At 36.8% G+C, this 18,513-nt stretch overlaps 1 protein-coding gene across 1 annotated transcript in view; it reads right to left on the bottom strand.

Annotated features, from left to right (window-relative positions):
- Nucleotides 1–18,513, bottom strand: part of ADAMTS19 (ADAM metallopeptidase with thrombospondin type 1 motif 19) — a 139,872-nt gene that overhangs the window by 37,724 nt on the left and 83,635 nt on the right. The window contains exons 10-15 of the mRNA XM_088532682.1: nt 17,751–17,901; nt 11,668–11,769; nt 8,658–8,788; nt 7,309–7,478; nt 2,734–2,861; nt 1,030–1,150 (exon numbers count right to left, since the gene is read on the bottom strand). Coding sequence (XP_088388808.1) covers nt 1,030–1,150; nt 2,734–2,861; nt 7,309–7,478; nt 8,658–8,788; nt 11,668–11,769; nt 17,751–17,901 — 803 coding nt within the window. The remainder of the gene's footprint in view (nt 1–1,029; nt 1,151–2,733; nt 2,862–7,308; nt 7,479–8,657; nt 8,789–11,667; nt 11,770–17,750; nt 17,902–18,513) is intronic.

The following is an 18,513-nucleotide window of genomic DNA, read 5'->3' as shown; positions in this document are numbered from 1 at the left end:
GGAAATGTTCATATATTTGCTTCAGCTATAAAAGAAAGCTTAAACATTGTAATTCATATTAACAGATACCTTCTCTGTAGTTTTTGGTCTGTAGTTGACATCTATTTTCTGTGCTTGTCTTGCTTATCTGTGGCTTAGGACTCTTACTCTACATTACTGCTAGCCTGAGTGAAGGCTGAACTGGAGCATCTGAAGGCTAGGTCTCACTTTTTTTTTTTCAACCTTTTTTAAGATGCTGTATTTTAGCTAAAATGCGCTGAGGTCCATTGCAATACTTTGTCATAAGTGATGTACTTACAATCCTGAAATTCTATAAATTTTCTAAGCGAGAGACTAAAAGTGTAGTGGCAAACAAATGCTGAAAAAAAAAAGTTCCTTTGAAGAAGTGACTCTTCTTGGCGAAAAGATATACTAGCCACATGGTGAATATTATCAGGATCTAAGCCTCTACTCTGTCAACACTATTTACTGGGGTCAGTCAGTTCAACTCAACTGAAGAACAAATTGCAGAACTCTGAAAATCTACCCTTCATTTTGGATCAGTAAATCTATAAATTAAAAATATGTAAGATTGTTTCTTGAGACATTTGGTTTTATGGTCACCAATTGCCTATTTGCTTAATGACATTTCTGTAGTTAACAGATCTTAATTTAAATATTTTCTTTGAAGAACACAAAATGAATGTAAAAACATTCTAAAAATATATAGCTTACTCAAAATATAAATTTCATTTCTTAAACTTATTAAAATCCATTTCAAGACACAATGTGCTTCCTACTGGAAGATAAATTCCTTAAGAAATCTAATGAAGATAATGTGATTTCAAAATATTTACCTTAAAAGTATTCATACATCTTATCTAAAATATTGAATATATTAGCAGGATAGAGACGATTTTTAAAATTTTCCTCTGCAGCTCTAAAATTGCTATGAGGCAGTGCATCATTTAAGAAAGCACAGTAGTTTGTAGTTTGACAAAGTAGTCAAAACATCTAACACCGTTCCATATATTTGAAATAAACAATTACCTGCTCCTCTGGTATGGTTAAAATCTCCTTTAATAACTTTGCATGACTTTCCATTACCATTGCACACACCACAATGATCTTCACGAGCCAGAGATCCTAATATGCCATCACAGCCAAATTTCTGTGAGAGAAGAAAATAAGGCTTTGAGAAAATAAAAGGTCCTTCTACTCAGAGACAGGAGCATATTAGACTCTAAATCTTTGTACTCAAATTACAGTACTTTATTTGCCAACCCCATAAGGGTAAAGTGCCAATTGATGTCAAGCCAGTTATGCATCTCATGTCTTATTTTGACTAGAATGCAAACATGTCAAGAACATGTAAATACAAACTGCTTTTGTGCTTTATGATAAGCTAGCAGTATTTGATAAAATAAAAAACATTTACACAAGCACCCTCTAATTACCATGATAGGTGTATTTCTATTATCAAAATCATCACTAGCTTGACAATAGAAACATATACCATTAATACTATATATTCGTCTCATATAAAATAAAAACATTATGTAGTCTAGAAGAGTCATCACAATGTAATCTTGTGCTCTGTACAAATGCATCTGATGAAACCAATAAAACTTCAACTCTATTTGCTGAAGACAAGCCCAGGTTAGTGAGGAAATAAGGGATTCCAGTGAGAACACAGAAATTATGATCTACTGGGCATTTATTCATGTCCAAGCACAAGGAGACTGTTACTTCATGTTACACATGTCATTTTTATCATTGTTTCTAGAATTAAAATAATAAAAAGAAGAAAGCAATATAGATTTTAAAATAGATATTATGCTAAAAGCATATAAAGGGCTAAATACGCAGAACAGTAAATCTAAAAAATTTACATGTGTAATTCTGAAGCTATAATTCCCTAAGTACTTGCTCATCTTGTGTCTAGAAGCATAGGCTAAAATATTAAATATTTTATAAATTAGATTTAAGTTTGATAATCATCTCGATGAATCTCTATACATCTTGACATGTCAAGAACACAACTGGTTCTTAATCAAGGAGGTCTGGTTTATCGTTTTTGCTCCGTTTTGTCATTATTAGCCAGTATTCACAGAGGCAAATGTGAAGAATGGATGATAAACAAAAGATTTTTTTCAGGAAAAATCAGGTATATACTTTTGGGAGTAAGACTGCATATGTTAACTTGACAAGAAAAAGTCCCAAGGGTATACTTGTTGCATGCACTCAGACACTTGAGAAATGCCCGTATGCACATATACATGCCCACATATATGGATAGGTTAATTTGTTAAAGTTATTATAGTATAAGAGAAATTGTAACAAAAAAAATTTGGAACTTTCATATGGAAGAGTTTCCATATGAAGCACATGAAGCAGTAAGAGAACTACGAATCCCTTGATCCTGGTTTATTTAGACATACACACATAAGTATATATATTTAAATAAATATACATAAATATATGTATTTAATATATATTAAATATAAAGGCATAATTAAATGTGTATATTTATAATAAATATTTAATTCTGCCTTTTTTGCCTGTACAAAATTGTATGTTTAAAAAATCATGTGCACTGCGAGAATGAACTTATATTATTTCTGTAAAAGAAGAGACATTTAGTCTTGGTTATGCCTTTGCAACATTCTGTTAAGGAAGTAATGCCTATGCGTAACAAATTTATACTCATGCATTTGTGTGCAGGTTCCCCAGCTCTGAAATAGGAATTCATACCTGGCATCTACCATTTGCACAGATATCTAACCCATGTTGGCCACAGGAAGTTCCATCCACAACCTTTTCTGTTAGGAGAATGGGTTGATCCTTTCCAGTTAGAGAACAGAATAAGGCGCATGGCTTTTCTGTAATAGTGATTGATGCAAGAAAGACCAAATTAATATAAAAATCACTTTTAATATATGCAAAATTAACACCAAAAGGATTTTTAAAACTGATGCCTGCTTATCTGTGTGGCATGGATCTTTGTTATCATAACAAGTTATTTTAGGAAAATCAAACAAGATAAAAGGCTTTGATCTTTCTCTCTAGTTTGAAAAACTGAAGTTCTGTTTCCTGCTAAAATGCATTTCTGCTATAAACTTGAGCCTACATAATACTCATGTCATGTTCATTGCTACAATTAAGAATATGCACATTACAGCTGTTGGAATATTTTGGTTGTAATCTATACTTACTTTCTACTATAATTTTGGCAGATCGTAAATACTGGTTAAAAAATAAACTTAACACTTTCCAGATTTTCTAACTATATAGGTCAAAGAGAAAAAAAAATAAGTGAAACATCCTGAGAAGAAAAATATACGGCTTTACAAAGTCCACATAAATAAATAAATAAACATAAAAAAATGAATACATATTTCTAACATTAGCAAGGTCAAGCAATTTTCTATTGCATTTTCTTTTGCATTTCTGAAACATTCTGCAAATCACTGAAGAATAAAAAAAAGAACAGAGTATAAAATAATCATATCAAAATTCTGTTTTCTGGATCCCTAATAGTCCTCTTTTATATATAATGGCATTTGCTGAGGTAATTACAAATGAATTACAAGAGGTCTCCTCTCAAGAGTCAACCTACATTTACTTTTTTTTTCATATCTTTATTTATTCACATACTAGCTCAGAACCTCTTCCTAAAGCTTTTGTAGATTTTGAAAGTAAAACGGCAATTCTGAATTTAAAATTGATTTCCTTGGGACACAGTCTATGCCACTCTGACTTCATACTGACTTCTAGATAGATTCCTGGAGAGTATTTTATTAGTAAATTAAACAGTTCCAGGAAACAGTTATGGTCCCTGGAAGTCTACTGCCTACACAGTTAAACGGTAGACCAGTCTGTGGCACATTTTTGGCTTGCGCCAACTAGCATTAGCTGCGTCTGGAAATCACCACCTGCAGGGGCCCATTTCCAAAATGCGTTTTGGATGTCACCACCCATTTTCAGAGCGCAAAAGAGCTGAAAAATATGGACATGAGTCTTGTGTGCCAGGTGACTTAGGCATCAGATACTGGTTTATGCATATTTAGTTTGCTAAAATTGATACAGGCTCTGGGCATCTCTAGAGAACAGGAGCAAAAGGATATCACCTCCTCTGCCAACATGTGAAGCCAGTCAGACACAAGCCATCACAGATGTGTGAGACTCTGCCTGAGTTTTTGCCCTTTACATTCCTGTTATACTGCTTAAAAGTAACTGCAAAGTCATGTAGAAATTAATTTCAAGAACAGAATGCATCAGCATTTTATAAAGGAATGCCCTATCAAAACTTTGAACCTAAACATTATTTTAGGAAGACTAACCTCAAAAAGATAGGAGCCCAACAACACTGAACAACTTTTTTAAGTGCATGGGAGTTATAACACTCAGAATATTTGCAATTAAAGAGGTTAGGTTACCCACTGTTGTTTTTACGCTATAGCACTTGTGGCTCTCAGACTGTTAAATGCAACTGATACTATCTCAAGATTCACACACACACACACAAAACTTAAAAGATAACCAGTTTTGACTCTTCTGTACTTCTTCATTAGGTATTTAGCCCTTCTTCAGCATAAATTAAATACTTTAATTGCTACAATATTATTTTGGAAAAGGCAACGTTAACAAGACAAGCAAAGCATGTCATTGACTACTGTTTCCCAAAAGCCCAATCCTATTTAGGTCACTCCAAAAATGATGTAATATCATAATTTTATATTATGCTCATTTTTCAAATATCAATTATGTATCATGAAGCATGCAGAGACAACTGCAGCCCTTGGGCTTGGTAGTAATGGAATATAGGAGACCTCATTCAAATATGAGCATTTTGTACTCCCTGCATTTGAACCTAGTAGGGTCTAACAAAGACTAAGAGGATTTAGGACAAATGTGATTCCATATTCCTGGAATTCTAACTGGGGTCCAGTGTTGAATCTCCTGCAGTACACCTTAAAACAACAAAATTTTTCAGAACAAAATTACCATCCACACTCCTTAAGGCAGGATTGGAGCATGTCAGAGATTTCTCAGTAGATAACAGAGGTATACAAATCTGGGCTTTTCATCCATAGGATATGAATCATGCATTTTGTGCTAGATCACAAATTAGTAAAAGAAAAATCAAACTGACTCACTAGGTATGCACCTATAAGATCTGGAGGGCATTCTCTTTCCTCCGAATGCCAGCTAACAAATGACAGGTAACAAACTACCTAAAACAGGTTGATAAGTTTTCACTTAATACAGAAAAATATCACTTTTTAACTAGACAGAAGAAGTTTCTGATTACACATTCACATCTTTCAGGACTCAGTAAAACAAACTGCTCTCTTAAAATTTATGCTTCAGAATGGTTGCTGATAATTTCTCTCTTGCTTGAAATATAATGGCAATAATAAACTACAAACTCACATCTTAAAATATGGTAACACATACTTACAGTACTCCAGAGTTACTCTAGGCATTTCTTTATTACCAGTTGCTAATATTTTTAAACTGTTTTTATAACTTAAGTTTTCATAATTTGTTTCATAATACACAGTGCACACGGATTTTTGCAAAAAGCCAGTGCTTGGTTTTTGAAAAATCTAACTGTTAAACTTCTTCATCTTCTTCAAAAATAAATGTCCACTATAATATCCGTATTGTCTTTCTGGCTTTGCAGGTGTAAGTATAATAGCTAGATGCATATTTAAAGACATAGCATTCCTCTAGAAAGCTGCATTCATAGAATCATACAATCATAGAATCATTATGGTTGGAAAGGACCTTCAAGATCACTGAGTCCAACTGTAAAACCACCACCACCATGCCCTCTAAACCATGTCCGTAAGTGCCTCATGTACACGTGTCTTGAATACAGACAGTGATGGTGATTCCACCACTTCCTTGGGCAGCCTGTTCCAATGCTTGACCACTCTTATTGTGCAGAAATTTTTCCTAATATCTAACCTGAACATCACGAGTGACTTCATACTACTTTTCTTTTTATATAAGACGAAACTGAATGAATTTTCATTCAAATGTAGTCATTACATTGGGATAGATGAGTGGATAGCAAAGTAGATTAGGAACTGGTTGGATGGCAGAGCTCAGAGGGTGGTGATCAGTGGCGCAAAGCCTAGCTGGAGGCTTGTGGTTAGTGGTGTCCTCCAGGGGTCAGTCCTTGGTCCAGTCCTGTTCAATTTATTCATCAGTGACCTGGATGAAGGCACAGAGTGCTCCCTTGACAAGTTTGTTGATGATACCAAAGTGGGAGGAGTAGCTGATACCCCAGAGGGCTGCGCTGCCATCCAGAGGGACCTGGACAGACTGGACAACTGGGTGGTGAAAAACCTCATGCAATTCAACAAGGCCAAGTGCAAGGTCCTGCACCTGGAAAGGAATAACCCCAGACACCAGTACAGGCTGGGGACCGACCTTCTGGAGAGCAGCTCTGCAGAGAGGGACCTGGGAGTCACAGTGGACAACAAGTTGACCATGAGGCAGCAGTGTGCCCTCGGGGCCAAGAAGGCCTGCGGGATCCTTGAGTGCATTAAGAAGAGCGTCTCCAGCAGGTCGAGGGAGGTGATCCTGCCCCTCTACTCAGCCCTGGTGAGGCCACATCTGGAGTATTGTGTCCAGTTCTGGGCTCCACAGTACTGGAGAGAGTCCAGTGCAGGGCTACAAGGATGATCAGGGGCCTGGAACATCTGCCCTATGAGGAAAGGCTGAGGGAGCTGGGCCTGTTCAGCCTGGAGAAGAGAAGGCTGAGAGGGGATCTAATCAGTGTCTATAAGTACCTCAAGGGAGGCAGTGAGGAGGATGGTGCTGGCCTCTTTTCAGTGCTGGCCACTGACAGAACTAGAGGAAATGGCCAGAAACTAAAGCATCAAAAGTTCCACAGGAACTTGAGGAAAAATTTCCTAACAGTGAGGGTGACAGAGCACTGGAACAGGTTGCCCAGAGAGGTTGTGGAGTCTCCTTCTCTGGAGATCTTCAAAACCTGCTTGGACGCAGTCCTGTGCCACACGCACAAGTGTTCCTGCATATGCAGGGGTGTTGGACTAGACAACCCTCCCAAACTTAAGCATTCTATGAATCTATATATGAAGAAGGATAAATCCAATAGCAATATGAGGCAGTAATTGTCAGAGTATGCAAAAATACCACCAGACTTTGGTAATAAAATAAAAATAACTCATTAAAAATCTTGGTCCCTTTTTTTCCCCCTAATCTTTCACCAGGTATTTCTTAATCAACGGCAATATCAGCTTGCTAAAACACATCGTCGAGGTAACTATGTGGCGGATGGCTTATACTCACCATCATCAATGACAGCCTGCCATTGTTGTATGTGCTTCTGATAAGAAGATCTGACACTGAAAGCCTGGCACTGCCAGTCCCTGAAGGCAGGCGTGCCAGCAGGACAAGAAGGGTTTTCACAGATTCTGTACTGCAGCATGGGACCATGACACTCTGCTTCAAGGCCTGGACTAGAAAAGACAGCATAAATACCATGCTTGTTTGTTGGCCACATTTTGTCAAACTTAGAGCATAGTTCATTCATTCTATATACAAAGACAATTTAAATATACAAACTTTTGTTGAAATGTAGTATTAAGACATTGCCTTCAAGAAAATCTAATTCAGAAAACAAGACATGCTTTCCTTCTGCTTGGACCAGTCACATTACATGTGAAGAGTTGCAGATGCCAAAATGTACACTTGGCTCCAAAGAAGCCCTAGGCTTAGCAGCAGCCTAGGAGTGTGCAGTAAAGAGAACTTCAACCATGTTACTGATAAAGCTCAGGTAATTTTCCTTCTAGCCTGACTGAGCCAAAGGTGTCAGTGGAGGGCCGCTTCCATTAATTTACATTTGCTGCCTCCTTTCCAGGTGTGGTGTTACAGAGAATATGCAGTGGTGTCTGCGAGTGCTAATGAACAAAAGCAAAAGAAAAGCAGATGCAGAAGCTGGAGCTGATTATGAGGATCTTGCTTGAAGAAATTAATGAAAGCAAAATTAAGACAGCATTAACTTCAGGAATTAGCTTTCAGGCATGCCTCTGGAAGTGAAATTTAGATGGGAGGGAGTGTGAAAGCAGTGTGCATCTCTGGAAGATACTTTTATGTTAGAATATGTTACTTTTCTCTAGCTATATCTATGTTTTCCTCACATTTCCTTACACGAATTTGTCCCTTTTTTACCTTTGCCTTCCTTTTCCATTTCTTTTGCCCCCAAACTGTTATATTATCTTTCACCTTTTTTCATTTCCCCCGTTTCATTCTATTATTTTCTAAAACCATCTATATTACTGTGTTCCCTCTTCTCTTTCTGTTTTTCCTTCTTTTCTCTTTGTGTTAGTGAAAGAGAAACGGGATGCTGAGTAATTAAAAGAAAATTATCTTCTCTCTGACTAATGAGATACCTACAGCGAAATACTGGCTCTACACAAGTCATTGGTAAAAACTCCCTCTACCCTGAAGGCATAGAATTTTCAATCACACAAGATAAGAGTTTTATAAATTTTGTTTCCAGATATGCCATACCTAAACGCCTTCAGAATTGCTAGAAAGATCTCTTTTAAAAGATTTTAATCTCGTGAGTATCCAATGAGAAATAAAATTTTTTTCAGCAAAGGAAAACAGCAAAGGTAACCTGAACTTGTTTTTACCCAGGGCATTTGCGCTGTCGACTGCTGACTCCAGTGTTGCAAGTTCGGCTGCAAGTACTCCACGCGCTCCACTCCCCCTCCATGTGCTCCGCAAAAGAGGTCCGATTGATACACTCGCCAGCCTTACACCACTAGGTCAAAATTCATCTCTCAGGTAAGTAAATCAAGGTACATAACAAACAAATCACTGCTTTACAAACACACAGGAAACCCAACCAAAGCATTTTGTTGAATGCCAAGTCCTCAGCTGAGTCAGGAATCTACATTCCCCTTGATCCCAATAGTTAACTTTTCTAGACCAGTAAATGTAAGAGCCAGAGACCCCTCTCTGGCTTTGTGGTCATGTATTAGGTGCAACTCTTGTCTACAGGCTTGAGCCCAAGTTCATTCTCAGCACAGCTACTGGAACAGACTGCTGCAAACAGTCTCTAGACCAGAACATCTTGGTCTGGTCTTGAGGCTTCAAGACCTTTTACTTGAGGTGGAGATTGCCTAGGAAAGTACCCCCGGGTTCTACCCAGACCCGTTGCAGGGATCAATCACCTGATAATCACTACACAGCATTAAGGGCTGTTTCCTGAGCTTGTCTGATTTCCTAGGGTATCATGACCACCGTTATAATATAAAATTATGTTACAAGTTATAGAGAAAATGAGGCTTTATTCACAATTTGTATTCAAAAACTAGAGGATGATAGCCCAAGTAAGCTACCATCAGTGGAAGTTTTGGCATTTATTTATAAAAGGACAGATTAGTTGCTTTATAATCTTATATGTATACATCATTTACTGAAGAAACTACTGCTATTTCTCATGTAAAAATTATCCATTTGAAATTGTCATATTCTGTAACCTGGTATACATCATCATAATTCTATAGAATAGTAGCATTTTATTAACTTAGAGTAAGTGAAAAGCTGTACCATGAATTTCAGAATTTTTAACAATTGCAGAGCAATAAGGCTAAAAAGACAATGAACAAATAATTTCATTGACATCATAACTTTAACACATTTCTCTTACCACTTTATCTATTAATGATAGTAATTCAAGTGCTTGAAGAAACCTTATACCTCAAGCAAACCAAACCATGCCAATAATGCAGTCAATAGAGATCTCTGTAATTCTTTATAATAAATACACTTCTACTATTTGCAGTGCCTGTGCCAAGTTCTTGTCTGGTGTTCTTAAATTCCACTTGCAGTTTCAAACTGGTCTTCACTTCAATCTTCGTTTTTATTTTTTGCCTTAAATATTACACTACGATGATAGCATAATTATACCACCTTTGAAAAGTCTTCATATTGCACAGCTGCGTTATTATACTTGATATCACAAAGTACTGATTTTTGTAATATTTTGGATGCTTCAAACTGAAAATGATTGTATTTATATAAAGATATTTTCTACAGATATAGTGCCTAAAATATGTTTTTGCTATTTTTTTTTTCTCAGAGAGAGGACAAAGAAGCTGAGAGTTGCTAACAAATCTCTGATGCACAAAATACCTAAACTGGATTGAGCTGATCAACTGAAACTTCCTCCTTTAAGATCCTAAAAGCTGAAGAGAAGACAACAATACTCTGTCTCTGCAATCTAAAGCAAAGCAAAGCAAGCAAGTTGTGATATCTGAGGTTCATCTTTTACAAAGTAAGAGGAGTCTTTTCTAATCTGCTGAGATGTTTTAGTGATGTCTGCTTAGTATTTTACTGCTAGATAAAAAACTCCTCGTAGCCTGGCACAATCATTAGCACGCACTGGCCATTAGAATCAATACTTCTTATCCTCATTGCCCTCATGTGAGCCTCTTACATTATTTACTGCAATAATCTATACAAAAAGAAAAGAATGTTACCTTCCTCGTGGACTCCAGGAGCCATATCACTACCATATATCATCATGCTCCCACAAGCATCATCATAACTTTCAAGAATGAGTCCTACTCAATAAGTTTTTATTCTACCACACTTTGCAAGTGAGTTAATGAGGCACAGACATTTATGTGAAAAATACACACTAATCTTGGTACTTATTTGAAGATGGCTATGGTTTTACAATGGAAAATAGTAGTTGGTCTTAGCAGGAGGTGTTGCTTCCTATTCCCTACCACAGGCATTCCAGCATCACCATATGGAAAGAAACATCGAACAACAGACAGATCACAATCATTAGATTACAGCAAATTACATTATTTTAGACATATGAAAATGAGCAAAATCCCTTTTGGGTATGTGAAATAATACTACTCCCAAAATTAATTTTAATCTATTTGCAGATTTATTTGCCTTTTTTTTAACAGATGAAGACAGTTCCTGGGGAATGTAGAATGATTCACTGAACAAATTAATCTTATGAGAAAATGTTGTCATTATGAAAATCTCAAGGATGTTCCAGCTCTGTTGTCTTTTTATTTGAATGCATTTACTTTCATTTACAGTTACACACATGGAAGGGATTATTCCAACATGAAAGCTGTTAAAGAACATTTAACTGACTTGAGTCAACCATTCAGTTTCCTTGATGGTATATTTTTAAGGATGTTTAATACCCTTTAAGGTGTGCTGATACTGTTTATATGCTAACCCTAAAAAGTTGTGTCATAAATCTCTGTTGATTTTTCCATGAGACTATTTCTACTATATTTAAATCAGAACAGAGATCTTTATATCCTTGCAAACTTACTTTTCTGTTTACAATAAGCAATGCAACGACGGCATTCCATTCATAAAATAGTACCAAAAACTTGAATGAGTTTAAAATAAAACAGTATAAGCACCAAAACATCTGTGGTCTTGGCAAATTTAGAAGAATTTCAGTATTTGGAGGGAAATATACTCTTTTTCATATCACACACACTCACATCTACATATAAACTGTGTTATTTCAATGATAATCAAAGTAAGAAATAACTGTAAACAGTGCAAAGATCTGTTCAGCCTTTTTTTTTCTAGAATTTAGCGGTTCAGTGTAATCTGCTCTTTCATTTCCATTCAGGAAAACCAGTAACATACCTTTCCAGCGTTACAATCTGTTCCATCCATTGGCGGATCCAGTTTAGTTTTGCATTCTTTCTCGCTTTCCACTTTACACCATAACCCAGTGCAAATGACATGCTGAAAAAACACACATAGAGCTAAGCATAAAATCAGTCTTATGCAAAACAACTTTCTGCATCTAATCCACTGATTTTGTCATGAAGTTACACACTTCATTATCCTGAAGTATGTTTAAAGACAGGTAAAGCACACAGAAAAATCACAATGTGCAAACCGCGCTTAGGCTTTCATTGATTATTGAGACATGGAAGAAGTCAAGCTGGTGTGTCAACAGGGAGGGGAAGAACTCTAGAAGTCTCACCTCAGAGGATCAGAGCCCTTGTGTACCGCAGATCTGACAAAACTCATTGGAAGAGTTTTGCCCCATGCCAGGAAGCTCCCACTGCACAGATACCCTTCCCCTGACTGGAGGGAGTGTGATTTCTGCCAAGGCTGGAATATTGATCTTGCTCCTGGTTACTAGCACACAATTCAGGAGCTTGGCAAAAGTAAGCAGGTGCAGGGGACATACCAATTTTTAAACACTTGAAACCTTCTGGGCATTATTAAAAAAAAGGTTTTCATATTTTTACTGCTTTTATTTATTCCTCATTCATTTGATGTGAAAAGGAGAAAAGCAGGTCACTAGAAATAAAATGCAAGGTTTTAAGATGAGTGCACTTATACGTATGAACCACTAATGATGTTTTCTGCGGCTATGAAGAATTTTCTTCTCTAGAGGTTTAGAGGAAAGAGAAAAGATAGGAACAGGTCAACAGGCTGCATTTAAACTAAAAAGATAAATAAACAATAAAAAAGCTAGAAATAAAACTGGTGCTGATAAGCATACTGCACTAACACCCAACCCCTCCACAGGACATACACAGAAGTGAAGTTAGTGTTTTGCAATGCCTCCCATATGTTCCCTGAATCTGTGGGCAATCCAGTTTCTTCCAGGAACTATTATTCAGTTTCTTCCAGAAACAGTTATTTAAACTGAAAAAGAGCTCAGCAGTGCAAGGATGGACTCACAGATGAGAATGAACAAATAAGAAAAACATATCCGAAAAAAATTCAAATGTTATTTTCACATTGTACATGCAGCCTTGTCAGTCAAATGTTCACCTCACAGCTGTTAAAACTCAGCTTTAATTCTACCTTTGTACTTGAAACATAGCAAGCACACAATTGTTCCCTGAAGAAAAGAGACAACAGATCTGTTTCATAAGTTAGAGAGATTTTCCTAACGTCCTATCTTGTGCAATCCAGAAAATCTTTTTCTAGAAACTATTAAGCTTCTTTAAAACTTCCATACGCCCCTTGTTCAAACCATCCAAATGACTGCTGCTACCTGCTGCTATTCTAGTGATATAATCCTCATCTCTCTGAAAACAGCTCGAAAATGAATCAAACCAGATGCCCAAAAAGAAGTGGCAAAGTAAGATGACGAATCAGGTTGAAATAATTTTGTTGGGCGAAAGAAGGTGAAGAGGGTAGATGAGAGGAGTCTGCAGTGAGATGGAAAGAAAAGCTGCTTATTCCATCCACCCTAAGCATCAGAACCAGATAGTCTTATCTGCTTCAAAAGAAAGCATAGCCTTGAAGTATGTTGGCTCATGCATTTCTCAAAATTTCCCTGGCAGCTTTCCCCAATTCCCTCTCAAAAGCCCCACTTTGTTCCCCTCCCTGCTTCGCTCCCCCTTACCTGGAAAGCCTGGAAGTGAGGGGACTGGCTGGGGCTGGGTCATGGCCTAAATGTTATTGCATATGTAACACGATTCCCCCAAATATGTGTGGTTACCCCAAAGAGGGACAAGAAGGACCCCAAGAGAGAGAAACGAAAGGTAAAAATCAGTTGGTTTTCAGAACCCAGTGCTGCCAGGAGACGTGCTCCTTCTGACAGAAATGATTTGTTAATATTAGTAAAACTAGTAAGAATCTCTGGTAGCTTACATTATGCATGAGAAATGTGTGCTAAATCTTATGCTACCTTTAAAAATATCTCAACTGCACAGGAAACGTAATTCAGTAACAGACTGAGCCTGAACTAGAGAGCAGGACAGTTTCAGTGCAAGTCTTGTAAATGAAACTGTCTGTAATATCTACTTTTTTTTCTTTTTTGTGTTTGTTCTTTGAAAGAGGAAAACCAAAGAATGTGGAGGGCCAAAGCATTGAAAAGGAACAAGATTTCTAATTGATTTTGTAACAGTTTTATTCTTTTAAGGAGGTTGAACTGATAAAACAACATTTAGTCAATGCAAATCCTAAAATATCTATCCTATGGCTGAGATCTATGTGAATATAATAATGTAATATAATAAAAAATAATACCATATAACACATAAACATAAATATGTTTATGCAAACATTTTTCAATATTAAAGTGTAACTTCTATTCTTGTTCAGAAGAATTCATAGAAGAAGCAGAAATTATCTTTCTAAAATTGTCTTTAATCACACATTTTAATGTATAACTTCAGAGCCAAGAACTAAAAGTTAGGAACAAGACTTCTGGGACAGTTTCAGAGGACTATGCAGGTATGACAGGCTATGCAATGCTCTACCATGACCATGTGCTTCAGTGACAACTGCAAAATGACAGAATATATTTTTGGCACAATTTACCATCATTGAAAGATATATGTTTATTTAATATTTGTAATTCAAACAGAATTAATTTACATACTTGAATCTTCATTCTAGACTATATTTTAAAAAAACATTCAGATTTTCAAAAAATAAACAGAACATTTCCCTTATGTCATCACATTTTAAAGCAAGTTTTAGCATTGTTTGTTTCTTTTTAATAAAATACTTTCATGTTCATTTGCATAGCATTGCAGAAGGCCTGATAACAAACCTATGGTTCCTTACAAACTGAAAAAAAAATCTTCCAGTCTTAAGATTTGGAGACAGATTTGCAGGATTTGGGTGCCTAAATACACAGAGACACTTGAAATATGTAAAGTCTAACAAATCAAGATACTTAATGAAGTATCTGCTGAAGTGCTTTGTATGCATTTGCATATTTTTGCAAACACTTCTACACCATCTCTTTATAAACCATAAACCTAACTCCTCCAGAAAGATATATCTTTCAGCTCACTTTCCCTTCACTATTTTTTCTAATAAGAATCTGATACTACTATTCATTCATTTTGAGATTCCCCAAACCCAAACCCAAGAAGTAGAATTACTAAAACTGGAGGATGAATAATTTTTTTTCTGTACTTTGCATTTCCTTCAAATGCCAAATAGATTCCTTAGTCTTCAGGTGCTTCTGCTGCAGAAATAAGGGATCTAGAAATTACTGTTAACTTTTATCTTTTGACATTTGGGGAATTCTGGCATTTTGGAGAAATCATGATGAGCTTCTCAGCATTTTCACCAAAAATCCCCAATGCTGAAAAGTAAACAAGAACTGAAGAGAAAACTAACAGAAATCTGGGGCCCAGTAACAGTACTACAGTTAGAGCTGTAACTTCTAAAATAGAAATTTACTCCTTCATGGGGAAGAAGTTTAATTCACTCAGAATCCGGATGGTTAAGTTCATGAAGTTTACTAGGAATCTGTCCTAATCATAGTTACAGCTAATTAGACTAACCAAGGGAAATAAAAATTATTGGAAATGATAAAATTATACTGATGATATTAGACTATTCACAACCTTTGAAATATTTTGCTGTGTGCATATTGGAAAACAAAATGTTGCCAGGCACACTTTCTTTTGTAAGAATGAGTTTATCAATCACAAGCATTTAAAAGCAAAAGCTATTAAAATATCTCATGACAGCCAAGAGCGTAATGCAGAAACAGCAGAGCTCAGGCCAACTTTTTCAAGAGCTTTTTATGTGTGTGTGTGTTTGTTTGAACTGAAAGAGTGAGGGAGATTTATGTGCCTGACAGAGATGCTATTTCAATCAAAAAGCATCTAGAAAGAAGGTGTGGGCTGACAGCAGGGAAAAGAAACAAAAATAGGCAGGTCAGAACTAGATTAGTGCAAAGTCAAGATTGTTTAAAGTCTGGTGATGATGAGGACAGATAATGTGCCATGGTTATAATATTTCCATTGTGATCTTTCCCTTAAATGCCTTAAAATCATGATGAAATATAACCAGTCTCCTACTTCTTTGCTAAGATCACAGCTGTGTTATGACAGGAAGTGTTCTAATGGAACTGACCAGATAGCACTCACATCCTGGACTTTAATCTTAAAAGCCAATATTTAAGAGTTCAACAGTTATATCCCCTTGGCAAGTTCTACAATCTCATTTAATCACCAGATACTACTTCTGGGCCACGATCTGGCTATCTGTTATGTGAAACAATGGTAGAGTCTAATTGATGCGTGTGTGAGACATCATGGGCATAAAAGCAAACTTGGCTCCCATACAAGGTAAGAACAGTGCCATGGAATAAATCTTGCACTCTGAGATACACTCACACTTTTCTTCTCAGGGTCTATAAATTTTGCTTAGGGTATAAAAAAAGAGTCTTATAAATAAAGGCAAGACTCCATTCATGAAAGAGCAGTGCGGGGGAGCTCACTAAGGAAAATATGAGAGTACGTCCTTTTAGTCCTTTGCTTTAGCCATTATACCATAAAAAGGATTCCTGATAGGGGGAATCATTGGTATTTGTAAAGTACAGTCTAAAGACCAAATTTTGTGGAGGAAGGGTAAATTTTGCTTCAAGACAGAAGAATGCAGACTTATAGATTTGACTTATAGATCATCAGTGTGACTTACAGATTTTGGCAAGGGTGCCTCTCTCGCTGAGCCTTCTCAGATTTTCTGGAGTCTGCCCTCACTGCCTATTGCATGTTTTTATGTAATTTCTGATATAAGTAACACAGCCCCATAGTACTTCAAAATGAGCTACCATCATTTTATTTGTATTTATGATTTCTATTTCAGGGATCTCCATTTTACAAAGCACCCTTGTCCTCTAGCATTTTTCCAAAACCGTACTTTTTCATACTGTTAAGACCATTGGCTTATGAAATAACACAATTGACCTGTTAAAAAAGAGGGACAATTAAATTGCAGTCTATCAGAAAGATGAAAAGACCAGGACTCTGCTTGGGCTTGCAGGAGCTCTGCTGGAATGCACTGTGGATTACCACAATTCTCCTTGAGAATTAGCATGGAGACAGCAAGCAAAAGCTTAGACATGGAGGTTCAATACGCAAGGCATATGGGTTATGCCAGAGCAGAACGAACAGGGGAAATCAGCTCCCAGATCCATTAATTGCAAATACTCACAGAATCACAGAATGGTTAAGGTTGGAAGGGACCTCTAGAGATCACCTAGTCCAACCCTCCTGCTCCAGCAGGGACACCCAGAGCACATGGCACAGGGTGGCATCCAGGTGGGTTTGGAAGATCTCCAGGGAAGGAGACTCCACAGCCTCTCTGGGCAGCCTGTTCCAGGGCTCTGGCACCCTCACAGGAAAGAAGTTCTTCCTCATATGGAGATGGAACTGCCTGTGTTTCAACTTGCACCTGTTACCCCTTGTCCTGTCTGTCACTGGCCACCACAGAGAAGAGTTTGGCCCCATCCTCCCTACATTCACCCCTCAGTTACTTGTACATGTTGATGAGATTCCCTCTCAATCTTCTCCAGACTAAACAGACCCGGTTCACTTAGTCTTTCCTCATAAGATAGATGCTCCAGTTCCTTAATCATCTTTGTGGTCCTATGCTGGACCCTCTCTAGAAGCTCCATTCCCCTCTTGTACTCGGGAGCCCAGTACTTCACACAGTTCTTCACACTGAGTGACATTACACAATTTTATCTTCTAACTCTAAATAAAAACATTTCTAAACATATCAGTGATATGATACTACACGGCATGAGGCAGTATCTTTGGAAATCCAGAACATGGATTTACAAGACAAATAAATGAAAAGTGTTCATGGTGACTTTGGAAAGGGCAGGGTAAATTTCTAGTTACAAAGGCACTATGTACTTTCTCTCTCAACCACATGCACAGAAAAATCCTCCTGCTGAAGAAAGAACGAGTACACATGTTTTTCAAAGTATACATCATCCTTACCTGCATTTCTTGGCAAAAGGAAGCAGTTGGCCCAAAAAGAATCTGACACTGTTCGTCTGCAGTGTACGTCATCCCCGGGAGTTTGGAGGGAATAATCACAGAATTGAGGCTCTGAGGATTTGTCTGTAGCAGACAGTTACTGGCCTTTGACCTGGCAATATGCAGAGGTTTATTTGTTGAGCAATCCTAAAGCATCTGATTGTCATGCTGCCACAAAACAGGCATTTGACATTAAAAAAAAAAAAGGGAGAGGATGACAAATCCTAAGTTTTTTTTATTATTAGTCAGCATTGTGCTTTCATTCAAAGAAATGATTCCATATAAATTAATAGGTTTGCTTTCCTGATATAATTTAATGATGTGTCCTCATGTTCCACATTTGCAAAAAGGCAGCAGTAATATAAATTACAGGAAAATTCTGGAAAACATTTTCACATACATGTGACTTACTTAGTTTGTGACTTAGTGACTTACGGTTTGGATTTAAACAATTGTTTAAAAAGTAGACAGTTCCTTTTACACAGACATAGCTTACTTTCCACTTCTACCAAGGACTTAATCACTTTAAATTATATACATATATTTCTGAGCTAGTTGTCAGAAAATTTATTTTCATCAAAAGCTAAAGAACTTGAAAATAATTAAATCTGTCTTAGTACCAGATCAGGGAACTCTGAATGGACACATCTGATTTCTATTAACTATTTTAGTGTCATAAAGCAGACATTTTGAGGATTCCCAACTGTTACTGTAAAACTGTGAA

The sequence above is a fragment of the Tinamus guttatus genome, unplaced genomic scaffold (assembly GCF_059628265.1).
Source record: "Tinamus guttatus ecotype Peru unplaced genomic scaffold, ASM5962826v1 Tinamus_guttatus_pri_ptg000464l, whole genome shotgun sequence".
Taxonomy (NCBI): Eukaryota; Metazoa; Chordata; class Aves; order Tinamiformes; family Tinamidae; genus Tinamus; species Tinamus guttatus.
This window is presented reverse-complemented; position numbering and strand designations above follow the sequence as displayed.